The sequence below is a fragment of the Prionailurus bengalensis genome, chromosome C2, assembly GCF_016509475.1.
Source record: "Prionailurus bengalensis isolate Pbe53 chromosome C2, Fcat_Pben_1.1_paternal_pri, whole genome shotgun sequence".
NCBI lineage: Eukaryota > Metazoa > Chordata > Mammalia > Carnivora > Felidae > Prionailurus > Prionailurus bengalensis.
The window spans coordinates 14,156,460-14,179,174 of NC_057350.1; the positions used below are offsets into that span (position 1 = coordinate 14,156,460).

The following is a 22,715-nucleotide window of genomic DNA, read 5'->3' on the forward strand; positions in this document are numbered from 1 at the left end:
GAAATTCACATAACATAAAATGAACCATCTTAAAGTGAACAATTCAGTGGTGCTGAGTCCATTCACAGTGTTTGTGCAACTGCCACCTGTAGTTGCAAATAATTTTCTTCGCTCCAAGAGGAATTTCGTACTTATCGAGCAGTTGTTATACTGATATTTTTGAATGGCATATGGAGAGAATTTCAAGACTCCGTAGAACAGCTTACATTGTTGCCAAAGGTTTTTTGGTCCAGCTGTGTCTTGGGAGGAGTTTATAATCAGAGGATTTAAAGAGTCTCACATGATGCAATCAAAACGGTGGTTAAACTGCGGGACACTGATGAAAAGAATTCAGTTGTGTGTCAAGGACGGCCCTGGCTTTGAAGCTACAACACATTCCTTTGCAAATAGAAAAGCCAACAAAAACGTGGGCAGTGAGTCTGTGGGTTCCTTTATGGGCATTTTATTGCCAAGTAAGAGAATTATTTATGCAAATTAATGGGAAGATGTTTAGACAACTGTGTCATGCCCACCAGCTGGAGGTATAAAAAGCCCTCTGCAAGAGGAGACCTGCATTCACACTTGGGCAACTTGCTCCTCACAATCCACCCTATTTCTCCTCAACTCCTGCCACCATGACTCGTTTCTTCTGCTGTGGAAGCTACTTCCCAGGCTATCCTTGCTATGGAACCAACTTCCACAGGACCTTCAGAGCCACCCCCCTGAACTGCGTCGTGCCCCTGGGCTCTCCCCTGAACTATGGTTATGGGTGCAATGGCTACAGCTCCCTGGGCTATAGCTTTGGCGGTAGCAACATGTACAACAGGGGCTGTTGCTACGGTGGCAGCTGCTGCAGGCCATGGGGCTCTAACTCTGGCTTCGGCTACAGCACGTACTGATGGACCAATGGCTCCAGACAACTGTAGAACTCTCTGTCGCTTCTCTGTGTGCGAAACAACCTGAAGAGCAACGGCTGTCTTCTTGCCTCCAGATGTGCTTGGGAGATATCTCTTCCACCTTGCTGCTTTCTTACTGAGGCCCTGGTCTTTGACGATGCTGAACAAGGCAACCAGACATCAGATGCTGAACTGATCCTCACCTTACAGCCAAAGAAAGCAAGATGTGTTTCTCTGACATACCTGACTTTCAGCAGTGAAGCAAGTCGTTTGTCTCTTTTAGTTACTTTGCTCATGTACTGTTAAATTCTACATCAACATCAATGTATTACAATAGGGTGTGGGTAGGAAGGGGTTTTGCTGTCTGTCTCTCAATAAATCTATTTCATTCAGCACAAATATTTGTGTTCCAGTTATTTATTTTACTCTGCTTTTATGCTTTTGAATTCATTAGCCAGTTTCTACTTATGATGGTTGACTTTAACCAAATCTTATTTGGACTTAAGACTGCATTCCAGGAGAGGGTGATACCCAATCATTTTTTTCCCCTTTATGTTGAGATTCCAATTTTTAATTTTTTTAAATGTTTATTTATTTTTGAGATAGAGAGACAGACAGAGCACGAGCAAGGGAGGGACAGAGAGAGGGAGACACAGAATCCGAAGCCGGCTGTAGGCTCTGAGCTGTCGGCCCAGAGCCTACAGTGGGGCTCGAACCCAGGAACCGTGAGATCATGACCTGAGCTGAAGCTGGATGCTTAACCGATTGAGCCACCCAGGAGCCCCATGGTTTCAGTTTTTAAAATAAAGATATAAAATAAATATGAAATAAATATATAAATTTTAAAATAAATATATAAATAAAATATTATATATATGTATGTAAATATTAAAAAATAGATAATATAATCCAATATAAAGTTCATTCATGTGTGCGTGTAATATTACTGGGCTCTGGCCACTGTGTTAAGAATTTGGGGGCTGTAACAAACAACTAAGATAGAGACCAGCTTGAGAAGCTGCCTGTTTTCAAGAGATACTCACTCAGCAGACACTCACCAAGTAGACACAACACCAAAGATTGTTGTAAGATTTGGAAACATACAGATAAATAAAACATAATCCTTGTCCTGTAGACTTCAATATACTTTACTCAATATTTTTTTCACAGTTAATTATTTATTTTGAGAGAGAGAGAATGCGAGGAGTGTCAGAGAAGGAGAGAGAGAATCCCAAGCAGGCTCCGTGCTGTCAACATGGAGCCTGATGCGGGGCTCGATCCCACAAACCATGAGATCATGACCGGAACTGAAGACAAGAATCAGATGCTTAACTGAGCCATCCAGATGCCCCTATTTTATTCCATATTTAAAAGGCACTTGAGAGTCTCCTATTTTATACCAATTAATGTGCCATAAATGATTATCCAAAGATAGATATTCTTTACTTATTTCCTTCCAAGGACTTAAAATAGAAAACAGCCTATGATAACATCCATGTGTATATATGGCACTTAACCTAAGATCAAGGACTGTGTAATTATTAAAATGAGGAAATTTAATATCGATATAATATTACCATCTAAATTACAGTGCATACTGTACGTACAATTTTTTTGATTGTTCTATTAATGTCCTTTGGAGTTATTTTTTTTCTCATCCATAGAAACATAACATAAACAGTGTTGTAAGCTTTCATAGAAGGGAAGTTTGGGTCTATAGACATGACCATGAGAGAGGCTAGTAAGAGTTGCATATCAAGACAGATGTCAGTGTGCAAAAGGGACAAAGAGCAGGGCTATCCGAAGACGAAGTGGGCTTTCACTTGCAAAGCTCCAATACATAGGCAGGCTGACCCATTTGTGGGAAGATTCTGGAAGCATCAAGTACCAAACAGGTGATCTGGGATATCTATCAACCAGTAGAGTCTAGATTCTGTCATCATGGCTAACATTTACCTAAAGCCATAATTGTTCTAAAACCATAATCATTTTGTTTCACCAATTAGATTTTTTTTTTTTATTTTGACACAATTCTGGATTCATAGAAAAGTTGTCAGGACAGGGAAAATCAGTTCTGCATGTCTGGGTTTATTAAATGTTTACACTTTGCCCCATTTACTTTATCACTATATATAATACATATACATTACTGTGTGTATGTATAATATTATTTATATTTCATAATATAATATTTACAGAGTGGCAAATCCATTTCAGAATAACTTTTAGGTATCATGCTCATTTGTCCTTAGAACAAGGACAGAATGATTATGAACATTAGAATATTTAATATTAAAACTGTTATTGAATCCACAGTTCATATTCAAACTTTGTTAATTGTCCCAATTTGTCCCTCATAGTTATTTTTCCCCTTGTCCAGGATCTGAGCCAGGATTGTGTGTGTCTCTTTAGTCTTTTAGTCTGGATCGGTTCCTCAGCCTTTCTCAGTCTTTCTTGACCTCAACTAATTTCAAGGTTGCAGGTTGATTATTTTCTAGAATATTCCTTGATTTGGGATTATCTGACGTTCCTCATGATTAGGTTCATGTTGAATATCTGTGGTACAGATGCCATAGAAGTGGCTGTGTTCATTTAAAAAAAATTTTTTTAAACGTTTCTTTATTTTCAAGAGACAGAGAGAGACAGAGCGTGAGCAGGGGAGGGGCAGAAAGAGAGAGGGAGACGCAGAATCTGAAGCAGGTGCCAGGCTCCGAGCTGTCAGCACAGAGCCTGACGTGGAGCTGGAACTCACGAACCAAACTGTGAGATCATGACCTGAGCCAGTCAGTGGCTCAAACAACTGAGCCACCCAGGCACGCCCCAGGCTGTGTTCTTCTTGGTGTGTTGAATCAGGAGTCACATGACGTTGTCCTATGCAAATTTGGTTGGTATGGATTTTGATCACTTGGTAAAAGTAGTGTCCTTCACGCTTCCTCACTATGCAGTTGCTGTTTCCCCTTGACTATGAAGTTCTGTCATCAGTCATTAGTGTGTTGATACCCAGATACTACGTAAACATCCTATTCCTTATCAAGCTTTTACCCACTAATTTTAGGATGCATTTGCAACTTTCTAATTTTATAAATCCTTCTTCTATTTATTCGTTGGCATTCTACCCTAAGAAAGAACTTTCTTTTCCCCATTTATATTTTGTGCGCTTATGTATCTGTATCAATGTTTATAGCAGCATGGGCATGTGGATTTTTATTTTACTCAATGTTATAATCTGTGAATGTTACTATTAATTTTGATGCTCAGATTGCCCCAGATTTGGACAGTGAGGAAATCTGCACACAGGCTCCTAAGTTCTTTAGAAATGGCCCTCATCACTATTTGATCAGTTCTTTACTTTCTGGCTCAGCAGAATGTTCCAGGCTCATCTTGAACTTCTCTTCTCCAGTCAAGGAATCAGTCATTTCTCCAAGACTCCAGACTTCTTGAGTGAAGATGACTATTTAGAAGCTAGGATATGGGTGTGAAGCATGCTCATTGCTACGCTATTATTGCCATATATGCTCATCTATGCCTCATCATGTGCTAGAATAATCAGTGCCGTGACCTGCCAATTGTCCTTTCAGATTTAATAATGACACAGGGACGAAGCTGCACTGGAGCGCTGTGTATGGGGGAAAAGTTCACAACTGATTCACCTTAGGGTGAAAGAGGGGCTGGCTGACCTTTAGGCTGGGGCGGGGTGTGTCTCCAGATGTCAGACTGTAAAGGTCAGTTGCCCTCCTACCCTCCTGTTCTTCAACTAGATTTTCATTTAACCACCCTACCTCTGTTTCAGCCCCAATGCGTACATGTTTCTAAGTGTTGTTGGCCTTGATTCTCTCTGGGGATTTGAAGGGAAGATTGGCTTGCATTTTGCTTGTAGTCCCCTTTCATGGTCTCTGCTGTAGCTTCCTCCTTCTTTTATTTTTATTTTTATTTTTATTTTTATTTTTATTTTTATTTTTATTTTTGCTTTTAATTTTTAAAAAAAAAATGTTTATTCATTTTTAAGAGACAGAGATAGACAGAGCATGAGCAGGGGAGGGGCAGAGAGAGAGGGAGACACAGAATCCGAAGCAGACTCCAGGCTCTGAGCTGTCAGCACAAAGCCCAACGCGGGGCTCGAACCCACGGACTGTGAGATCATGACCTGAGCTGAAGTTGGACGCTCAACCGACTCAGCTACCCAGGCGCCCCTTAGCTTTTAATTTTTTTAAAGTTGTTAAAATGTTTTTATAGCTTATTTTTGAGAGAGAGCACAAGTGGGAGCATGGGAGGGACAGAGAGAGGGGAACAGAAGATCTGGAGTGGGCTCTGTGCTGACAGCAGCAAGCCCGACGTGGAACCTGAACTCACAAACTGCAACATCGTGACCTGAGCCAAAATTGGACACACAACCAGATGAGCCGTCCAGGTGCCCCGCTTCCTCCTGCTTTCTGTTTTCTCTTCTTCTCTTTCCCGTTGTCCGGAAATTTAGTTAATCCCTCCTCAGTTGATATTCTGGGGAGCAGCAGGGGCAAAGTCTGTTTGGTTTGTGAGCTATCTTGAAGTTTAAAAATGTAAATATCTTGAAAAGCACAAGAAGGGATGAAGTACAACAATTTGTCTCCTTTTCTCCTGCAGTAATGATGTGACAGGCACAAAAATAGATAATTTCACTATTTATATGCATAACAGTTATTTTTGAGGTAGGCTTCATTACTACCATGCTACTGAGGAGAAAACAGATGTTAAAAAGTTAAATAGTTTGGTTGAGTGATATCATCCATTTGTAAAGAAAAAAATGTCAAGATATAGCCAAGGAGCATCTGACTCCAAATTCATCCCTCCATTCTTAAAACAAGTTATACAGCACTTTTATTTACTTTTTTAAAGTTATTATCTTTTTAAGAAGTTTATTTATTTATTTTGAGAGAGAGAGAGAGAGAGAGAGAGCGAGCAGGGGAGGGGCAGACAGAGAATATGAAGCAGGTTCCATGTTGTTAGCACAGAGACTGAAGCGGAGATCATGACCTGAGTTGAAATCAAGAGTCAGATGCTTAACTGAGCGAGCCGCCCGAGTGTCCCTATATGGCACTTTTAAAGTTATAAAACTCTGTCCCAGAAATATCCTGTTTAATATCACTTCCTATGCCATTGATAATTAGGTCTTATATGTACATAGTGATTTACAGTTTACAAACAACTTCTAGAGAATCTTACTTAACTCTTTTTCTATTGGGATATAATTGACAACATTACATCAGTTTCAGTTGTACAACATGATTCAAGATTTGTATACATTGCAAAAAAAATCCCCACAATATCTAGTTAACATCTATTCCCTCTTAAGATTTACTTTTGGCAACCTTCAAAAATATAATACCTTATTAACTATAGTTACTATGCTGTACATTATATCCCCAGAACTTATTTGTAACTGGAAATTTGTACCATTTTATTACCTTCACCCATATTGCCCAACCCTGCTTCCAGCAACCACCAATTTTTCTGTATCTATGAGTTTAGTTTTTTTTTTTTCTGTTGTTAAGATTCCACATAGAAGTGACATCTTATGTTATTTGTCTTTCTCTATCTGACTTAGTTCACTCAGGATAATGTTCCATCTATGTTGTTGCAAGTGACAAGATTTCCTGTTTTTATATGAATAAAATTCCATTATATATCATATTTATATACATCACATTTTCTTTATCCATTTATCCATCAATGAACACTTAGGTTACTTTCATGTCTTGGTTATTGTAAAACATGCTGCAGTCAACACGGGGGCACAGATATCTTTCCAAATTAGTGTGTTCATTTTCTTTGGATATATATCCAGAAGTGGGATTGCTAGATCATATGGTAATTCTAGTTTTCAAGATTTTTGAGGAACCTCCATACTATTTCCCAAAATAGCTGTGCCATTTTACATTCCCACCAACAGTAGGTTCCCTTTTCTCCACATCCTCACCAACACTGAATTCTATTTAATTCTGACAATTATCTTGGGAGGTTAGGTATCCTGAGGAAATTGGTAAGAATTGTGTAATTTTTCTGTAGGCAAATACTCCCCAAGTAAGAAAGTGGAGACTCAAATGAACTATCAAGCTGGGGTTTCTAGATTCCTTCCAAGCCCATCTTTCTACCACTGATAAGAGAGACAGAATGTCAACCATGTGTTGATTTGACTCTGGGATTATCAAGATCCTCCGTTATTTTACAAGCTTGCCAAACGACTTTTAGTGAATATTAGGCTCCATTCTCTACCTTGCTACCGAGTCCTTAGATTTTGCCTCCTCACTTTCCCTAAGAAATGCTGTCAGATCTTTATTCCTAATATTTCTGCCTGATTCACATCCTTGTCATTTCATGCCTGGATTACTACATCAGCTGCCTATCCAGTCTACCAGCCAGGTCCCAACTGCTTTTCCATACAGCAGACATAATCATCTCTCAAAATGTGAATATAATCATATGGCGTGCTTTTTTTCCTCCTTCCTTCCTTCCTTCCTTCCTTCCTTCCTTCCTTCCTTCCTTCTTTCCTTTCTTCCTTCCTTCCTTCCTTCCTTCCTTCCTTCCTTCCTTCCTTCCTTCCTCTTTCTTTCTTTCTTTCTTTCTTTCTTTCTTTCTTTCTTTCTTTCTTTCACAAACTCAGGTAATTTTTTGGTTATTTACAGTTTTCAGGATAAAGATCAACTACCAATTCCTCTAGCCCCATTTCCTATTTGTCCCTACCATCCTTTCCTTTCTCCAGTAATCAGACCTGCCATATTTCTTTGCTCCTTTCTACCCCCTTCTTCATCTGGTGAACTCCTACAGATCCTTCAAAACATCCTCCACCCCAGGAGCTTCCCTAGTTCCAGTTTAAAAGCCCCACCTCTATTTACTTTAATATCACACCGTTCCCACTGCCAGAGCCCACCACCAAGGAGACCATCAGGGACACACCTGCAGTCAAAGCTGGGTTATTAGCTTGCTGCAAAAGCAGAAATCCTGCAACAGGAGAACTGCAAGATTCCTCGATAAAAGGGTTTTAGGGAGGGTTTCTTCTAAGATCTGGGCTGGCATGAGGTGATTTTGGAAAGGACCAAAGCAGGCAGCAGTCTCTTCTGGATTGGATATGATCTGCAACAAATTGCCACAAAGTTAGTGGCTGAAAACAGCACATATTTACGCTCTTACAGTTTTGGAGGTCAGAAATTCACAGTGGGTTTTACCTGGTTCCAGTGGAGGTGTTGGTAGGACGGCATCCATCAGATTTCCTTGCCCTTTCCAGTTCTAAAGGCTTGCCCCCAATCCCTTGGTTTGTGTCCCCTTCCTCCATCTTCACAAACAGCAGCAAAACATCTTCCAGTCTCTCTCCCTGATTCTGACTCTGACCCTCCTGTCTTCCTCCTTCACTTTTGATTACATTGCCCCCCCCACCCCCAACCCGCCCCAGAGGATCCAGGGTATCTCCCTGCCTTAAGCCAGTGAGTTAGCAACCTCCACTCCTCTTTGCCACATAACATAACATACTCACAGCTTCCAGAATGAGGATGGCAGCTTCTTTGGGGACCATTATTCTGTCTCCCACAGGTACTGTCGTGAAGCAGGCCTTATTCTCTGATTGGATGTTTTAACAGTTTTTAACAGTTTTCACTTGAACAGTTTTTACATCCAGTTTTACTGGACAAAGCCTGAAGCTTTTACTGGTAAAGAGACAGTGGTCACTGAAGACGATGCCTCGTCAGTTTTGTGTTGGAATAGTGTTGCTGTTTTCATCTGTTCTTGGACGTGATTACAGAGTAGTCTTGTTTTTACCTGCTCCGTCATTGTCACAGACTGACCTTGCCTGACTTGATGTCCCGGAGCTGGTGTATGGACCAGTATGGAATGCTCTGGTTCATCATTAATGAGGTGAGGGCTGCCGTTTCTCTTTCTTGCCCCCAGCGATTCCCTCACTAGACTGCGAGTTCCTTACGGATATGCACTGTGCCTAATTCAATGTGCTGCATCGCACACACTTGATAAATATTTATGGGATTATTATAATTATTTAAAACCCTAGGGAAAAAGCTAATCCTTTGCTCCTTAAAATACGGTCAGAGGACAAGCAGCATTGTCATCACCGTTCAAAAGGCGGAATCTTGGGCCCTTCACTGACAAGATCGCAGGTGATTTGTGTGCACGTAAAGTTTGAGCCCTGGCCCCGTCCGGTAGATTCTTATCCCTAAGGAAGTAGAGAGGGACGTGCATCTCACTCTTGATTTTGCAAGTATTGACGGAATGGTATGAAGATTTTCAGCAAAAAAGTAAAGTTTTTAAAAATACTATTTTTCCTATGTTTTTGTTCTACTTTTACTGCTATTTATGGAATAACTAGTTTACGTTTTTCATTTCCACTGCGGAGAGAGGAAAAGCACTTAAAATTGAAGCAGGAGAACTTTCTATCAGATAAATGGAAATATTTCTTGCTTCTGAGGACTGCCAGGCAGAGATCTCTTCGGATATTCTATAAGACATCCTAAATGTGCTGAGAATCATTGTCTCTAAACATACTCTGTTATTTCTCAGACACCAGTTCCTTTGCAGTGACTTGCCTGTGAAACTCCTGACATTATCTTTGACAACAGTGTTAGCAGTTAGGGTGTCCTGTTCTTTTCTCTTCCCCTTCCAGTCACTCTCCCCTCTTAGGTGATCTCTTTACAAATGTGCCTCATTGCCTCCACGTTGAAACGTCTCTGTCCAATGCAGTCGATTGCAACTTCAGAATTTTCAAGACTTTCCTAATGAGCAGCCTTAAATTTTAAGATAAAGAAATCTTTGGGGACATAGGTCCTGCTTTTGAAATTCATATTTATTTTTATGTTTAGTTTTTGGTCAGCAAAGACTGAGGAAACGATGCTTCAGGTAAACAAAGCTTGCCATCGTGTGTTGTTAGGCAGTTAGTACAAAACATTTTTAAGGCAGAAGGACATAACCTTAAGCCTTCCAAAGGGCAACCAGTGGGTAAAGATGCTGAAGTGTCATGCTTATAGTCATCAGTGAGTCTGTTTAGTGCTGAGGTAGCACAACAGACCATAATTTCTTAACCTTTTTCCTTTGGACTAACTCAGTTTACAGGTTGGTGCTCTGCTTTTAATTTGTACACATTTCCAGTTTCTGGCTCGAACCCTCCCTTTGTGTCCAAAAAGTGGACCTCAGTTCCTGGTTTTGCATTACTATGAATAGAAAGTAGATGTCAAAAATGACCTTCCTCTGCCACCAGGGACTAAAAGCTGACAGCAAAAACATACCTTCCTGGGGATGACTTTTCATGTTGGTCGTTAAGCACCTGTGAGGTGCTTCTGACAAGAGTCAGTGAGCTGATTATGCATCCAGGCATCACTGTGGTGTCACCTTACTTCTTAAGGACACATCATGGGTTCTGCATCAAATAGCAAGCTTCGGTAATTAGGTGCTTGCCCTGATAATTAACCAAGTGACCTCACAAACGTGGCTTAGCCCCACAAGTGCTGAGATAGCAAGGTGTTGAAATTGTGTCTCAAGTTAGCCCCAAGACTTGGTCAGCAAGTTCTGGGCTTGTCCTGTGACACTTTGGGGTGTATTGTCTGGCAACCATATTTGACTGCATGTGATCTTGACTTGAGGACCGTGTTTCTTGACTTTGGCTGTATTGACATTTTGGGCTGGATAGTTCTTTGTTGTGAGAGTTCAGGGGGTGGTGCTGCCCTGTACGTTGTAGTCTGCTTGGCAGCAACCTTGGCCCCTACCCATTAGATGCGAAGCAGCATCACCCCAGTCGTGACAAACAAAAATGTCTCCAGACATCGCTGAATGTCTCCTGGGAAGCAAAGTTACCCATGATCATAAGTCATATTAACTCTGGTTTATCAAGCCTGGCTAAGAAGGTGTCTCCTTTTTATCCTTCACCATTTCACACTCATCTCATTTTGAGATTTGTGTTTTGTTAAAGAGGACACCTTTCAGAGAGCTTCCCATTGAACACTACAGATTTCTCAAGGTGTGACCGAAGCACTGCCTTTACTGGAATCCCTGGGACTGCTTATTAAAAATGCAGATTCCTTGGCACTACCTCAGACCCAGTGAATATGAATCTAAAGGAATGGAGCTTAGAAATGTGCATTTAAAACAAGTATCCAGGGTGATTCTTGCAGAGACCAAACTTCGGAAACTATTGTGGTGGAATGTTTTGCAGAAACTTCCACAATTCTCTTCTGTGATTCCATCACTGCATTTTGTTTTTTAAAGTGATGGCAGGTGGGAGCCCATTACTTTGTCTTAGCAGGGGTGTGTACTGCAGTGAGCAAAAGTGTTCATACAGCCGTGTGCTTAATTGACCAAATTCCAAGGAGAGAGGGTTGCATTGTACTCTTGGCTCATCTGTGATTTTGATGTGAGGATCATACCATGGTTGAGGTGTTGAGTCCCAGGAAGTCAGCTCATCTCATTTTGTAGTCAAATGGCTTGGGGCCCAGAAAAGTGATGAGCCTGAATTCTCACAGCAAGTGAATGGCCAAATTACATTTAAAATATTAATTAATTAATGCATCCATTCATTCAGTTGATATTATTGAAAACTTACACCATGCCCAGTAATGAGCTAGAGAGGGATCAAGGCTGATTAAAGGCATCATTTCTGCCCATGATTGAGCAGGGTAGTGAACCAGATATCCGTCACTTAGGTAAGAGTTAAAGACAACTATGAAAAGTACTGCAGATACGGGGCAGATGGTGGTCTTCCATGATGCTGTCGGTGGATGTAGCTCAGTCAGGGGAAGGGAGTGCAGAAAGGCCTTCCAAAGGAAGTGGTTGAGCTGGTGTCTAGAGGTTTCTGGGAGGGGAGGGAAAAGAATTCCATCAGAATAGGCAGCAAGTGCTAAGGTTCTAGAGTGAGAAGGAGAATGGTACCTTTCAGAAGGTACATTGACAGTGAAGGTTAAGCATTGATTTGGGGCTTTTAGGACAGTTTAAAGATAAATTTTAAAAAATTATCCTGAAAGCAGTGGGAAGCTATTGAAACATTTTGATGTGTGTGTGTGTGTGTGTGTGTGTGTGTGTGTGTGTGTGTGTATCATAACCAGATCTGCCTTTTGTATACACTTTGGTTATTGGAAGCAGATTGTAAGGAGGAAGCTGTCACTTGACTAGCTCTGAAGGCACTACAGCAGTGTAGGTACATAAATAAATAGCTTGCTTTGGGTAATGTGACAGGCTGAAAAATGGGTCCCCCAAATTGTTTGCTCTGAATCCCTGCAACCTGTGAATATGTCACCTTACCTTACTTTTCCACTACCTTACCTGGTAGTGAGGCAGAAATGGGTAAGTTAAGGATCTTAATCTGGGGAGTTTATCCTAGATTATCCAGGCAGGCTCAGTGTGATCCTTAGAAGAGGGAAACGGGAGGGTCACAGTCTGTAGTGTAGTAAAAGCAAGAGATCGGAGGAAGGCAGGGAAGGGGCCACGGCCAAAGAATGCAAGTGACCTCTAAAGCTAAAAAAAGCTAGAAAACAGATTCTCCCCTCAGAACCTGCAGAGGAAGCCAGCCATGACTACACCTTGATTTCAGACTTCTGACCACGAGAGTTTTAAGATAATAAATTTATGTTGTTTAAGCTACCAAGTTTGTGGTAGTTTGTAGCGTTAGGAAATAATAAGAAATGAACAGAGGTAGTGAAGTGGAGATGGAGAGAAATTAATAGATTCAAGAGACTTCTAGAAGGTAAAATTGACAGCACGTTGTCATAGATTGGATTTGCAAATGAGGGGGTGCCAAGGGTGACTCCTCGGTATTGATTCTGATTGTTCAGATAGTATCATCTCACAGCATGGGTGTAGATCTTATTTTAATATTGAAAACCAGATACAGCTTCTGAGTATGAGGCCCTAGATGACAATAATTAAATTTTGTATGCAAGTTAGTAAATTAACTGAAGGGAAGTCATGCTTTGAGGGTCACAGTGTTTGACTGTCAGACAGTAGTAACTGAAAAGCAATAGTTAGGAGGATTGAAATCAAGGGTCTGAGCGAGCATCTTCCCCGGGATAACTTTACATTATAGAAGCATGACAGTTCTCTTTATAAGCTTCTTATAACAATAATTAGATGCTGTCTCTACTGGCTCTTTTATTGTCTCTAATTGTCCCAAGTGCTCTACAGAGCTTCCTAACTGGAGGATCTCAGCACTGAATGACCGGTGTGCCAGAAGCACTGCTCGTCTAAGCCTCTGGACGATTTGGGCCGGATCTGGAGTGGCAGAGCTCAGGGCATGGCTATTGTCTCTCAGCGAGTCCCACTTGGTTATTCTACTATATCCTAAAGATGTGTAATGTGCCATGTGGGAAAAAGATTGGGAAGCCCTGCCCTTCGGTATTCCTTCTTACAGTGTCTTTCATGGATGTCTTGTATCAGAATCCCTGGTGGGGGTATTGGGTAACAATCCTGATAGATGAGTGTTAACCCACATGTGTTCAATCTACCTCTCTAACAGTTCTTTTTTTTTTTTAAGTTTATCTATTTATTTTGAGAGAGAGAGAGAGAAAGAATCCCAAGCAGGTTCTGCTCTGTCAGCTTAGATCCTGGTGCAGGGCTTGATCCCATGAACTGCAAAATCATGACCGGAGCTGAAACCAAGAGTCGGACACTTAACTGACTGAGCTCTCCCCCCCAGGCGCCCCTACCTCTCTAACCACTCTTACTTTTATCCCCTTGTTTCTACTGCCACTCTAGTTTAGGCTCCTGTCCTCTCTTACCTGACTTGGTGTGATGGCTTTCATGAGACTCTATTGATTATAAATCCAGTGACCATTCCTTTCCTTCTTTCTAAGTTGGCAGAGTCTGCTTAGCACTATACCGGCAGAAAATGCCTGGTACATGCTTTTCCACCCTTCTCTGGGGCCCAACCATGAGAGGTGATTCCATTCTGGATCATGGGAATCCACTGTAAGGCAAATATGAAATGAATTCTTTGGAGATAGCAAAGGAGCTGTGGGAGAAGTCCTCTTTTATGCTTCTTGGTTTTGGATGTTGATGCAGAGAAATATGAAGCATGCACCTGCTACAGCGATCCTGCAGCCATGGGAAGAGACTGAAAGTGTCCCAGCTCTGCACCCTGATATCGTCAAGCCCTGAAGTAGCCCTGGAATTGCTTGTGTTCTTGTTTCCTATTAGTTGTGAAAGATAAACTTTTTGTTTAAGCAGGTTTCGGCTTGGGTTTTTGTTACTTGCATTCCTACTAGATACAATTTTAAATCTGGTCTTCATACATACCTCCAGGATTTCCCCATTCTAATTCTTTCCACACTGTCAGAGTAGTGATCTTTTAGAAATGCAAAACTGGTCATGCCACTCCTAGCTTACTGCATGAGTGGTTCCCTTTGCCTCCATGGCACATACAGTCTCATATGCCCCCAACTACCTTTGTAGCCCCACCTTCCATTAATTCTCCTGTCACTATGGCTATGGACCCTTTGGATCATCTGTGACTCCTGTACTATTTAACACTGTTGAGGCTTTGCTTTAAAACACTTCTTCCTGGAATATCCCCTAAAGCCACCATCCACCGCCCACCCCATACAATGCCCACCGATAAAAAACTCATTTTCAAGACCCAGCTCAAATATGTACCCCTTCCATAATGAAGTTTTGCATTCCATGGCCACTGCCGCCTATTTCAAGGAGACTTGTTCACTCTCTCCTTCATCCCTAAAGTCTACAGAAGGCAGCAGGGACTTCCAGAGTAGAATGTATAACATTGTTTATTCATTTACATATCATTTTCCATTTAATTACCATTTCTCATTCATCTTCAGATCCCTAGTACCTAACAATATACCTGGAACACAGCTGATGTCCAATAAATGTCTGTAAGAATCAATGTCTGAAAAGACAAATGGAAGAGAATTCTTGTATTATAGAGTAACCACTGGCATATATTTTAAAACTCATTTAAAACATTCCCTTGTAATTTCTCTCTCATTACTAATGAATACTCATATTTTGAAGCTGAAAACTGTATCTTTGAAGCTTATAAGACAAGAACTGTTATTTAAAGTTTATATATTTATTTTGAGAGAGAGAAAGAGTGCATGAGAGCAGAGGAGGGGCAGAGAGAGGCAGAGAGAGAGAGAGAGAGAATCCCAAGCAGACTCTGCACTGTCAGCATGAAGCCTGACACGGGGCTTGAACTCACAAACCATCAGATCATGACCTGAGCCGAAATCAAGAGTCGGATGCTTAACTGACTGAGCCACCCAGGCACCCATGACAAGAACTATTTTTATTGTGCATACTGAAATTGACTCTTAAGATCTGTACATAGTGCATTTCTTGCTTCTTTGTAGAAAATCGAGCAAGATTCTTCCCTATGTTTATTCATGTCAGAACTTCTTTAAAATCAAAGAAATATGAAAGGAGAAATCAAGTTATTTATTAAGTAACATCTTAAGATTTTTATTAAAAGAGAAAAGGGTCATGAACTTTATCCAAACCAATAAATATCCAGTAATGATTAATTAGTCCAGTACTGTGTCATTTTTTTTATGTGAGAATATAGTATTTTTCTCCTTGTCAAACCTTTATGTCACATGACCCTGTTTTTTTTTTTCTTGTTTTTTTTTTTTTTTAGACACAAAAGCGAGACATTTTACTGCAATTGATTTAGAGAATTTCTACTAGGGGCTCCCTGCATCGCATTTCCTCTCATGTTAGGAGGCTCTGGAAAGGCTGTGGACCTTTTTGGTACCTGGCTTAAGGAGAGGTTGAGTAGGAGATACATTTAATGTGGATATTGGGGGACAGACTTATGTGGTTTGCAGTCACTTCCGTGTCTAATTAGGCTATTTCTAGCCATCGTTGTGTGGGACTGGTTTCCAGGAATTCTCTACCATCCACTCAGCCAATTCACCCCAAATTTTTGACACGATGATGCAGGGTCAGAGGTCATATCTCAATATGAATTTGCCCCATGGAATTCAGCACAGGATGCGTAGTGGAGAAAATAGTTCGAAATGTTGGAGTTAGAAGCTCATCTGTGGAACAAATATTATAGAACCAGGACAGGCAGTCAAGTAGTAAAAATACTTTTTTCAGAATTTTGTAATAATTGTAATTTTTGTTAGTGTGTACGTTTTTTGGTGATTTCTTTGAGCATTTAACAAATGTTTAATTTTGCATTTAATTTTATATTTTTACGTTGTATTCTTTTACATAAAAAAGACTCTCAACATTGTATAAACTTCACACTTCACAGGCCCTAGACCTTCCCTAAATAAACCTATATCAGAATAAAGCTTTCATAGGCACCGCGTAGGATTAAGCTAGCTACGAGTTATGTTTTACAATGACTTGCTGCTAATGTGTCTCCTTAAAATTTTCTTGGGTTAGGCTTTTTTGTAGACTTTCTAGAGAAAAATCAGGATGTTTACTATTAATAGGGCCTGAGATTTTAAAGCTTTTTAAAAAATGTTTATTTATTTTGAGAGAGAGACAGAGAGAGAATGCATGAATGAGTGGGGGAGGGGCAGAAAGAGAGGGAGGGAGAGAGGGAGAATCCCAAGCAGGCTTTGAGCTGTCAGTGCAAAGCCCAGTGTGGGGTTCCATCCGATGAACTATGAGATCATGACCTGAGCCAAAATCGAGAGTCAGATGCTTAACTGACTGCACCACCCAGGTGCCCCCAGGGACTATTTTAAAAAGACAGTTTATTTTAATTTTTATTCACCATTACTACTCAGATACAGAGCTGGGTATTGTGCCCTGGAGGGCACAGCTAGCATCTCAGAATGGGTAGGTGGTGAGGGAAGAACTCATTTAAACAGAGAGTCATAATTGAACTTTGGCATTAATTCAAATCTTTTTTCCTTTCCAGTGTACAATGCTATATTTTGTTTCATTTTTCTTTTTTTAAAGGTTATCAGTTTTTCTTTAAAGAGCAGAGCAATGTGATGGCAGAAGAAATATAGTGTAAATCATTCTATGATTTTTAGGGAAGGCTCTACTGTTGAATACCTTTATATTTTGGGAGCAAAGCTAATTTGAATTCCCTGAACTTATTTAGGCCTAAGTCACATGAAGTGTTTGGATTTTAAGATCTGAGTCATCCTAAGTGGCCATGGAGCTTTGTTCATGAACAAAGATGGCGGCACAGCTCTGTGAATTTTCAAAAAGGCGTCTTCTGTAGTTAATCAGTCAGTGGTTAGAAGGCTGGCAGAGTTTTGTGTTTTTCCAGGTGTTTCACCTTGCCTTTGGATTCAACTTGTGACCTCTATGTACTCCCAGAAATTTAGACCTTAGTTGCTGGTGACGGGGAGGAAAGTTATCTCTAGGATCTAAAGTAAAATTTGGGGGGCAGTATGTAAGATGTATTGTTTCCATGGCCTTGTGAGAACGATTCGTGATAGCTCTGTGCCTTTCTATTTCTGTGCCATGTGTCCTGCTGTATTTTCTGTATGTTTTCTACTAAGTGCCATTCTGGGCAATCTCAGTGCAAGTATCTAGAATAGGTTATTAGCTCTTGTGTGACTCAAGTTACTTTTGATCCATCTTGTCCCTTCTTTCATTCATATTTGAGAACTAAATTTCTATTTAAAGAGGAGTGCTTCCCTTCCCGCTCCTGAGAAGTGAGAAGTGAAATATTGACCTCGTATGTTACCTGGCCCTTCACAATTTCATCACATTTGTCAGATAATCTGCTTTTATTAGATTCAGTGAAAAACAACAACAACAACAACAACAACAAAACACATTTCAGGATAAAATTTGCCATTCATTTTTCTGTTTTTATTTTGTTACTATTTTCAATATTTATTTGAAATGCTTTTTTTTTTTACAATAAGGTTTTCTTTAATTTTTATTTTGAGAGAGAGAGCATGAGTAGGGTAGGGGAGAAGAGAGAGGGAGAAAGAATTCCAAGCAGGCATCCCCTTGCCAGCACAGCTGGCAAAACTCCAGCTCACAAATCATGAGATCATGACCTGAGCTGAGCTCAAGAGTCAGATGCTTAACTAACTGAGCCACCCAGGCTCCCTTCAATATTATTTTAAAAATAAGATCAACAAATCATAATTATTTGACAGTTCATTTTGAGAGTAAATCCACAAACTCCATTTTTTTTTTTTTTACAATTATAAGGTTATTAGTTCAGGCAGTGGTCTCAAAACGTGATGTTAGATATAGTTCAGGTGGGAGTTATAATTATGATTAATTTTTTAACCGGTTCTTAAACCAGAGTAGCTATAGACAGAGAAAAAAATAAAAAGGAGACTTTCCTGCGAGTTCTGTAGCATTTGTCTTGCACATCACCAAAAAGAGAATTCTTTAATCAAGTGAACACTAAGAAATACGTCAAGTGTTAGTTGGATTCACTATTTATTATTTCATTTGTTAATTCGTTTGACACAGATTTATTGAATTCCAACTGTGTCCTGTGGACCCTGAGAGAGCAAGAATAAGAATTAACAAGCTCAGAACCTTTCTGGGTTGTATAAAGACTGCTTGCAGAGAATTAGATCTCGGGTCGTGGGACTCAGTTCTTTGAAGTCACTGCAATGCTTTTTTTAGTGGAGGGACACACTTTGTTTGAAGGGATCCTATGCCCGCATCGGATGACATCACAGCTTTCTTAAGCAGCCGTAAAGACATCTAAAGCAAGGGCAAATCACATTAATGAGCTTTTTGTGGTGTCAAGAATGAAAATGAGGGCCTGGTGTTTTTCACCACGCCCCACCGCCGGGGTATATAAAGAAGGTTCGGAGCCTGGGGAATCCATCACACAGAGGAAACACATTCCCCTGCTCCCTGAGCCCTCCACTGCGGACACCATGCACTGCAACACCTTCTCCGGGGCCGTCTTCCCAGGGTGCTACTGGGGCAGCTGCGGCTACCCCCTGGGGTACAGCGTGGGCTGTGGCTACGGCAGCACCTACTCCCCCGTGGGCTACGGCTTCGGTTATGGCTACAACGGCTGTGGGGCCTTCGGCTTCAGAAGATACTGGCCATTTGATCTCTACTGATTTGCTGAAATTTGCCAGGCGCTGAATCTTCTCTCCCAAGGCTGAGAGGCACCCCTCCACGTCCCTCCCCCTACCTCCGTCTTTAGTCCTCATTTGCCGCTCAACCTCCCAGGCGCTGCTTCTCGGGCCTAGCCCTGGAGTCCGGAGGGAAGAACAGGAACGAGCCGATGACGCCTCCAGCTGCCTTCCCTGCATGATGTTCTTTGAGACATTTTCAGAAACCTGATACCCAAACATGTATTTCTTCTGAATTTTTCACCACGCTCACAACTCTTGATAAAGTTGTGGGTGTGGGTGTGGAATTCTCAATAAACTTGTCTTAACCAGCATACGACTCACACCTGAGCCCAGTTTCCTTTCTTGGTGTGTGCACGTTTTCTGTTACACCGAGTGGGGGAGGGAAGTGGATTTATCTTTCTCCCGTGGGCTTGAGAAGCAGTGAGAAAGCGAATAATCCTTGATCTGGATGTGATAAACAGTCCGAAGGGGCTGCTTGTGAGGAAAAGAAAAAAGCTTGTCTTAACCTTCCTTTAACTCTGACATCCACCTGCAATCTCTGAGCCAACAATGTACCATTCAGTGCTTGGGGTCTGTCATCTCCCGACTCCTGCCCCTCCTCAAGGAAACCCAACATGGTGGTGGTGGGGGCATGGGGTGGTAGGGTGGTGGGAGGTGGGGAGGTGGGGAGGGTGGAGGGGTGGGTGGAGGGATTTTCCACTTATGTCCCTATGAGTGCAAATGAAACCCACTCTGTTCCCTCTCCCAGGGACAAAAAAAAAAAAAGCATAAAATACCTATTAAAAGATTCTGAGGCCTCATGTAATAGAATAGCTATAGGTTTATTTTAGGAGTCTGAGAGTCTTTTAGGGGAAGGAATAGTTCTCTCATAGCAAAATATCTATGGTGTTTATTTTACAGGTTGGAAACTCCAGGTTAGAAACAGGGATGGAAAGCTTCTTAATCTTTGTACAGTCAATAGCAGGTAGTGAGTTTTACTCTTTAAAGATATGAGTGACTTCATAAACATGGGGGGGAAAAGTAACTCTAAAGAAGTGTTTCTGAAGATATATCAGCCTTCTTTTGTGTTCCTTTAGAGAAAAGAGCATTATTTCTTTTATAAGCCAAGTCAAAAAGGTCTCAATCCTCCTGTTGAAAGCATTTTATGTATAGTACAAATATTCTTGGTGACAGCAGGCTTTGCTTAACCCTGCTCTTTTCTTGAGTATCTGCACATATTGCCTATGATTCACCTTGTAGCTGAAAACATAAAGGCTATTTGGAGAAATTACTTTGAAAGAGAATATTTTCTCCACCATATTTCATCCAACAGATATCTTTTAACAAAATTCAAAAAGACATCTTGTTCAAGGATTTACCTAGTGGATTCTTTCCCAGTACACCATTGTGATAGTCAATACAATTTCCAGTTTGAAACTTTCTAGGAGCTGCGTATTAATTCATACTGGGAATTGAAATTTAAACATTCATGTTAGAATAGAATAGAAAAAGAAAAGAGGGATTTCTCAGGAATCAGAGGGTCAGATAGAAGCTGGATGTCTATTCCACTGTTCTAGAATGATGACTAAGTTACATAAAATTTGTGCTTGAAGAGACCTCAGAGAGCTATCTCACCCAGTGTTTCTGAAAATGTGGTATGTGGGAGAATCACCTGGGGAGTTGTCTGGGAGGATAAGTTATTATGACTCACCTACAGGAGTTCTGATGTGGTACATCTGAGGTGTGATCTAGAAACCTATTTTTTTTCCAACTTAATTGAGGTATAATTGACGAATAAAAATTGTATAGATTTAAGGGGTACAGCAGAACGTTTTGAAGTGTGTATACATTGTGCAATGATTACCACAGTCAAGCTAATTAACATATTATTCACCTCATATACTTCTTATGATTCTTATTTCAGGTATATGAAAGGGTGTTCAACATTGGCAGCCATTATGGAAATACAAACCAAAGCACAATGAGTTAACATCTTATGTGTGTTAGAATGGCTATTATCAAAAAGATAGGAGATATGTTTGGTAAGGATGTGGAGAAAAGAGAACCCTTATACACTGTTGGTGAGAATAGAAATTGGCTCAGCCACTATGGAAAACAATATGGAAATTTCTCAGAAAAATTAAAAGTAGATCTCCCAGATGATCCAGCAATCCCTCTTCTGGGTATACACCCATAGAAAATGAAATCATTATCTCAAAGAGATATCTATATTCCCATTTCATTGCAGCATGATTCATAGTAGCTAAGATATGAAAACAGTATCCCTTCATGGAGAGGTGAATGGATAAAGAAAATGTGGTATATATACAATGGTATATTATTCAGCCTTAAAAAAGAAGGAAATCTTGCCATTTGCAACAACGTGGATGAGCCAGAAATCTAAAGATTCTAGGAGTACCCCAGGGATTCTAGCTCAGGTGGTCTGAGGACCACACCATAAGAAGCATTGTTTTAGGCCATTACTTACACACACACACACACACACACACACATACACACTCACACACTCTCTCTCGCATTTATCATCTATCTATCTACTCATCCTCAGGTAAATAATTCTTAATAAAAGAAAAACATTTACATCACAAGCTAACAAAGAAAGGGAAAAATCTTAGATATCCAAAGATATATGAGATATGCATTGACGTACATCTGTGCTTGGTACCTTTCAATCGCAGTACTGGGGTATGGTGCCATACTCTGCCTAAAGGAAAAAATGTATTATTGGATAATTTTATAAATTCATATTTTCCTAAGTAATATGAAAATGTTCTACATCTCTTGATATTCAGCAATTTTTAACTGCAATTCACTTCTATTACCTATGGTTTTAAAAAATGTTTGTACTGGGGCATCTGAGTGACTCAGTCGGTTGAGCACCTGGCTTTGGCTCTGGTCATGATCTCACAGTTCATGAGTTCAAACCCTGCTCCAGGCTCCTCACTTTCTCTCCATTTCTCTCTCTGCATGTCATGAGATTCACTCTTTCTCTCTCTCTCTGCGTTTCATTCACTAGCACCCCCCATCCCCCCCCCCCCCCCCCGCAAAAAAAACACCAAAAAATGCTTATGCTCAGTCCTCCCTCTCCACCATCCTTTAGATGGGAAAATCTTCTCCAGGGTCTGGGAATTTATATTTAAACAAATACCCCTAAGTGATTTACCTTTGTGCCACCAATTTGGAACAATTAGAGGGTCCTTTATTATGGCTTTTTATTTCCCATTTCCTTGTCAGCTTCTTCTATTTGTCATTGACATTTATGTAGGATTCATAAAAATAAAAACTGAATAAATACATTTTACAGATAAAGTGAAAAGAGTAGGAAGATGCTACACCCCAGCTCAGCTGTGGTCTTTAGGGGGTATAGTTAGGTATTTGTTTCTAACTGTACATCAGTTTTAGTATTGAGCTGAGCCAAGTTTAGTGCCCTGCACATAGTAGAAACTCAATAAATATGACTGGATTATCCTACAAATTTCTTCAATGAACATGAAAAATATGTTAAATATCCATTTGCTAACATCTTGTAATTATTCTTTAATTCATAGCCATTTGTGGATGGGAAAGCTGATGATTGTGCATTTGACGCCCCAGGTCACACATGAAGAAAAGTATTCTTTTTCTTTCCTACCTTCTCATTAATCCTTTATTGCTCCCCATTATCTGAAAACTAAGTATGTATATTTAAGATTTCCCTGCTGAATAGAGCCTGTAGATCTGAGCAAGGTGATTTGAATATTAAAGGCATCTTATCTACAGAAGAACCTTTCAGAGAAAGACGAGAGAGACTGAGAGAGAAATATTTTTCTTCACATTTTAAGATGGTTCA

General features: G+C 40.4%; 2 protein-coding genes across 2 annotated transcripts; both read left to right on the forward strand.

Moving 5' to 3' along the window:
• Positions 1-534: 534 nt before the first annotated feature.
• On the forward strand, positions 535-1,274 carry LOC122492285 (keratin-associated protein 7-1). Its single transcript, XM_043595998.1, has one exon. The coding sequence runs from the start codon at positions 615-617 to the stop codon at positions 876-878; it is 264 nt and encodes an 87-aa protein (XP_043451933.1). The 5' UTR covers positions 535-614; the 3' UTR covers positions 879-1,274.
• Positions 1,275-18,611: 17,337 nt separating this feature from the next.
• Positions 18,612-19,206, forward strand: LOC122492286 (keratin-associated protein 8-1). The gene has a single exon (XM_043595999.1). The coding sequence runs from the start codon at positions 18,677-18,679 to the stop codon at positions 18,866-18,868; it is 192 nt and encodes a 63-aa protein (XP_043451934.1). The 5' UTR covers positions 18,612-18,676; the 3' UTR covers positions 18,869-19,206.
• Positions 19,207-22,715: the final 3,509 nt, after the last annotated feature.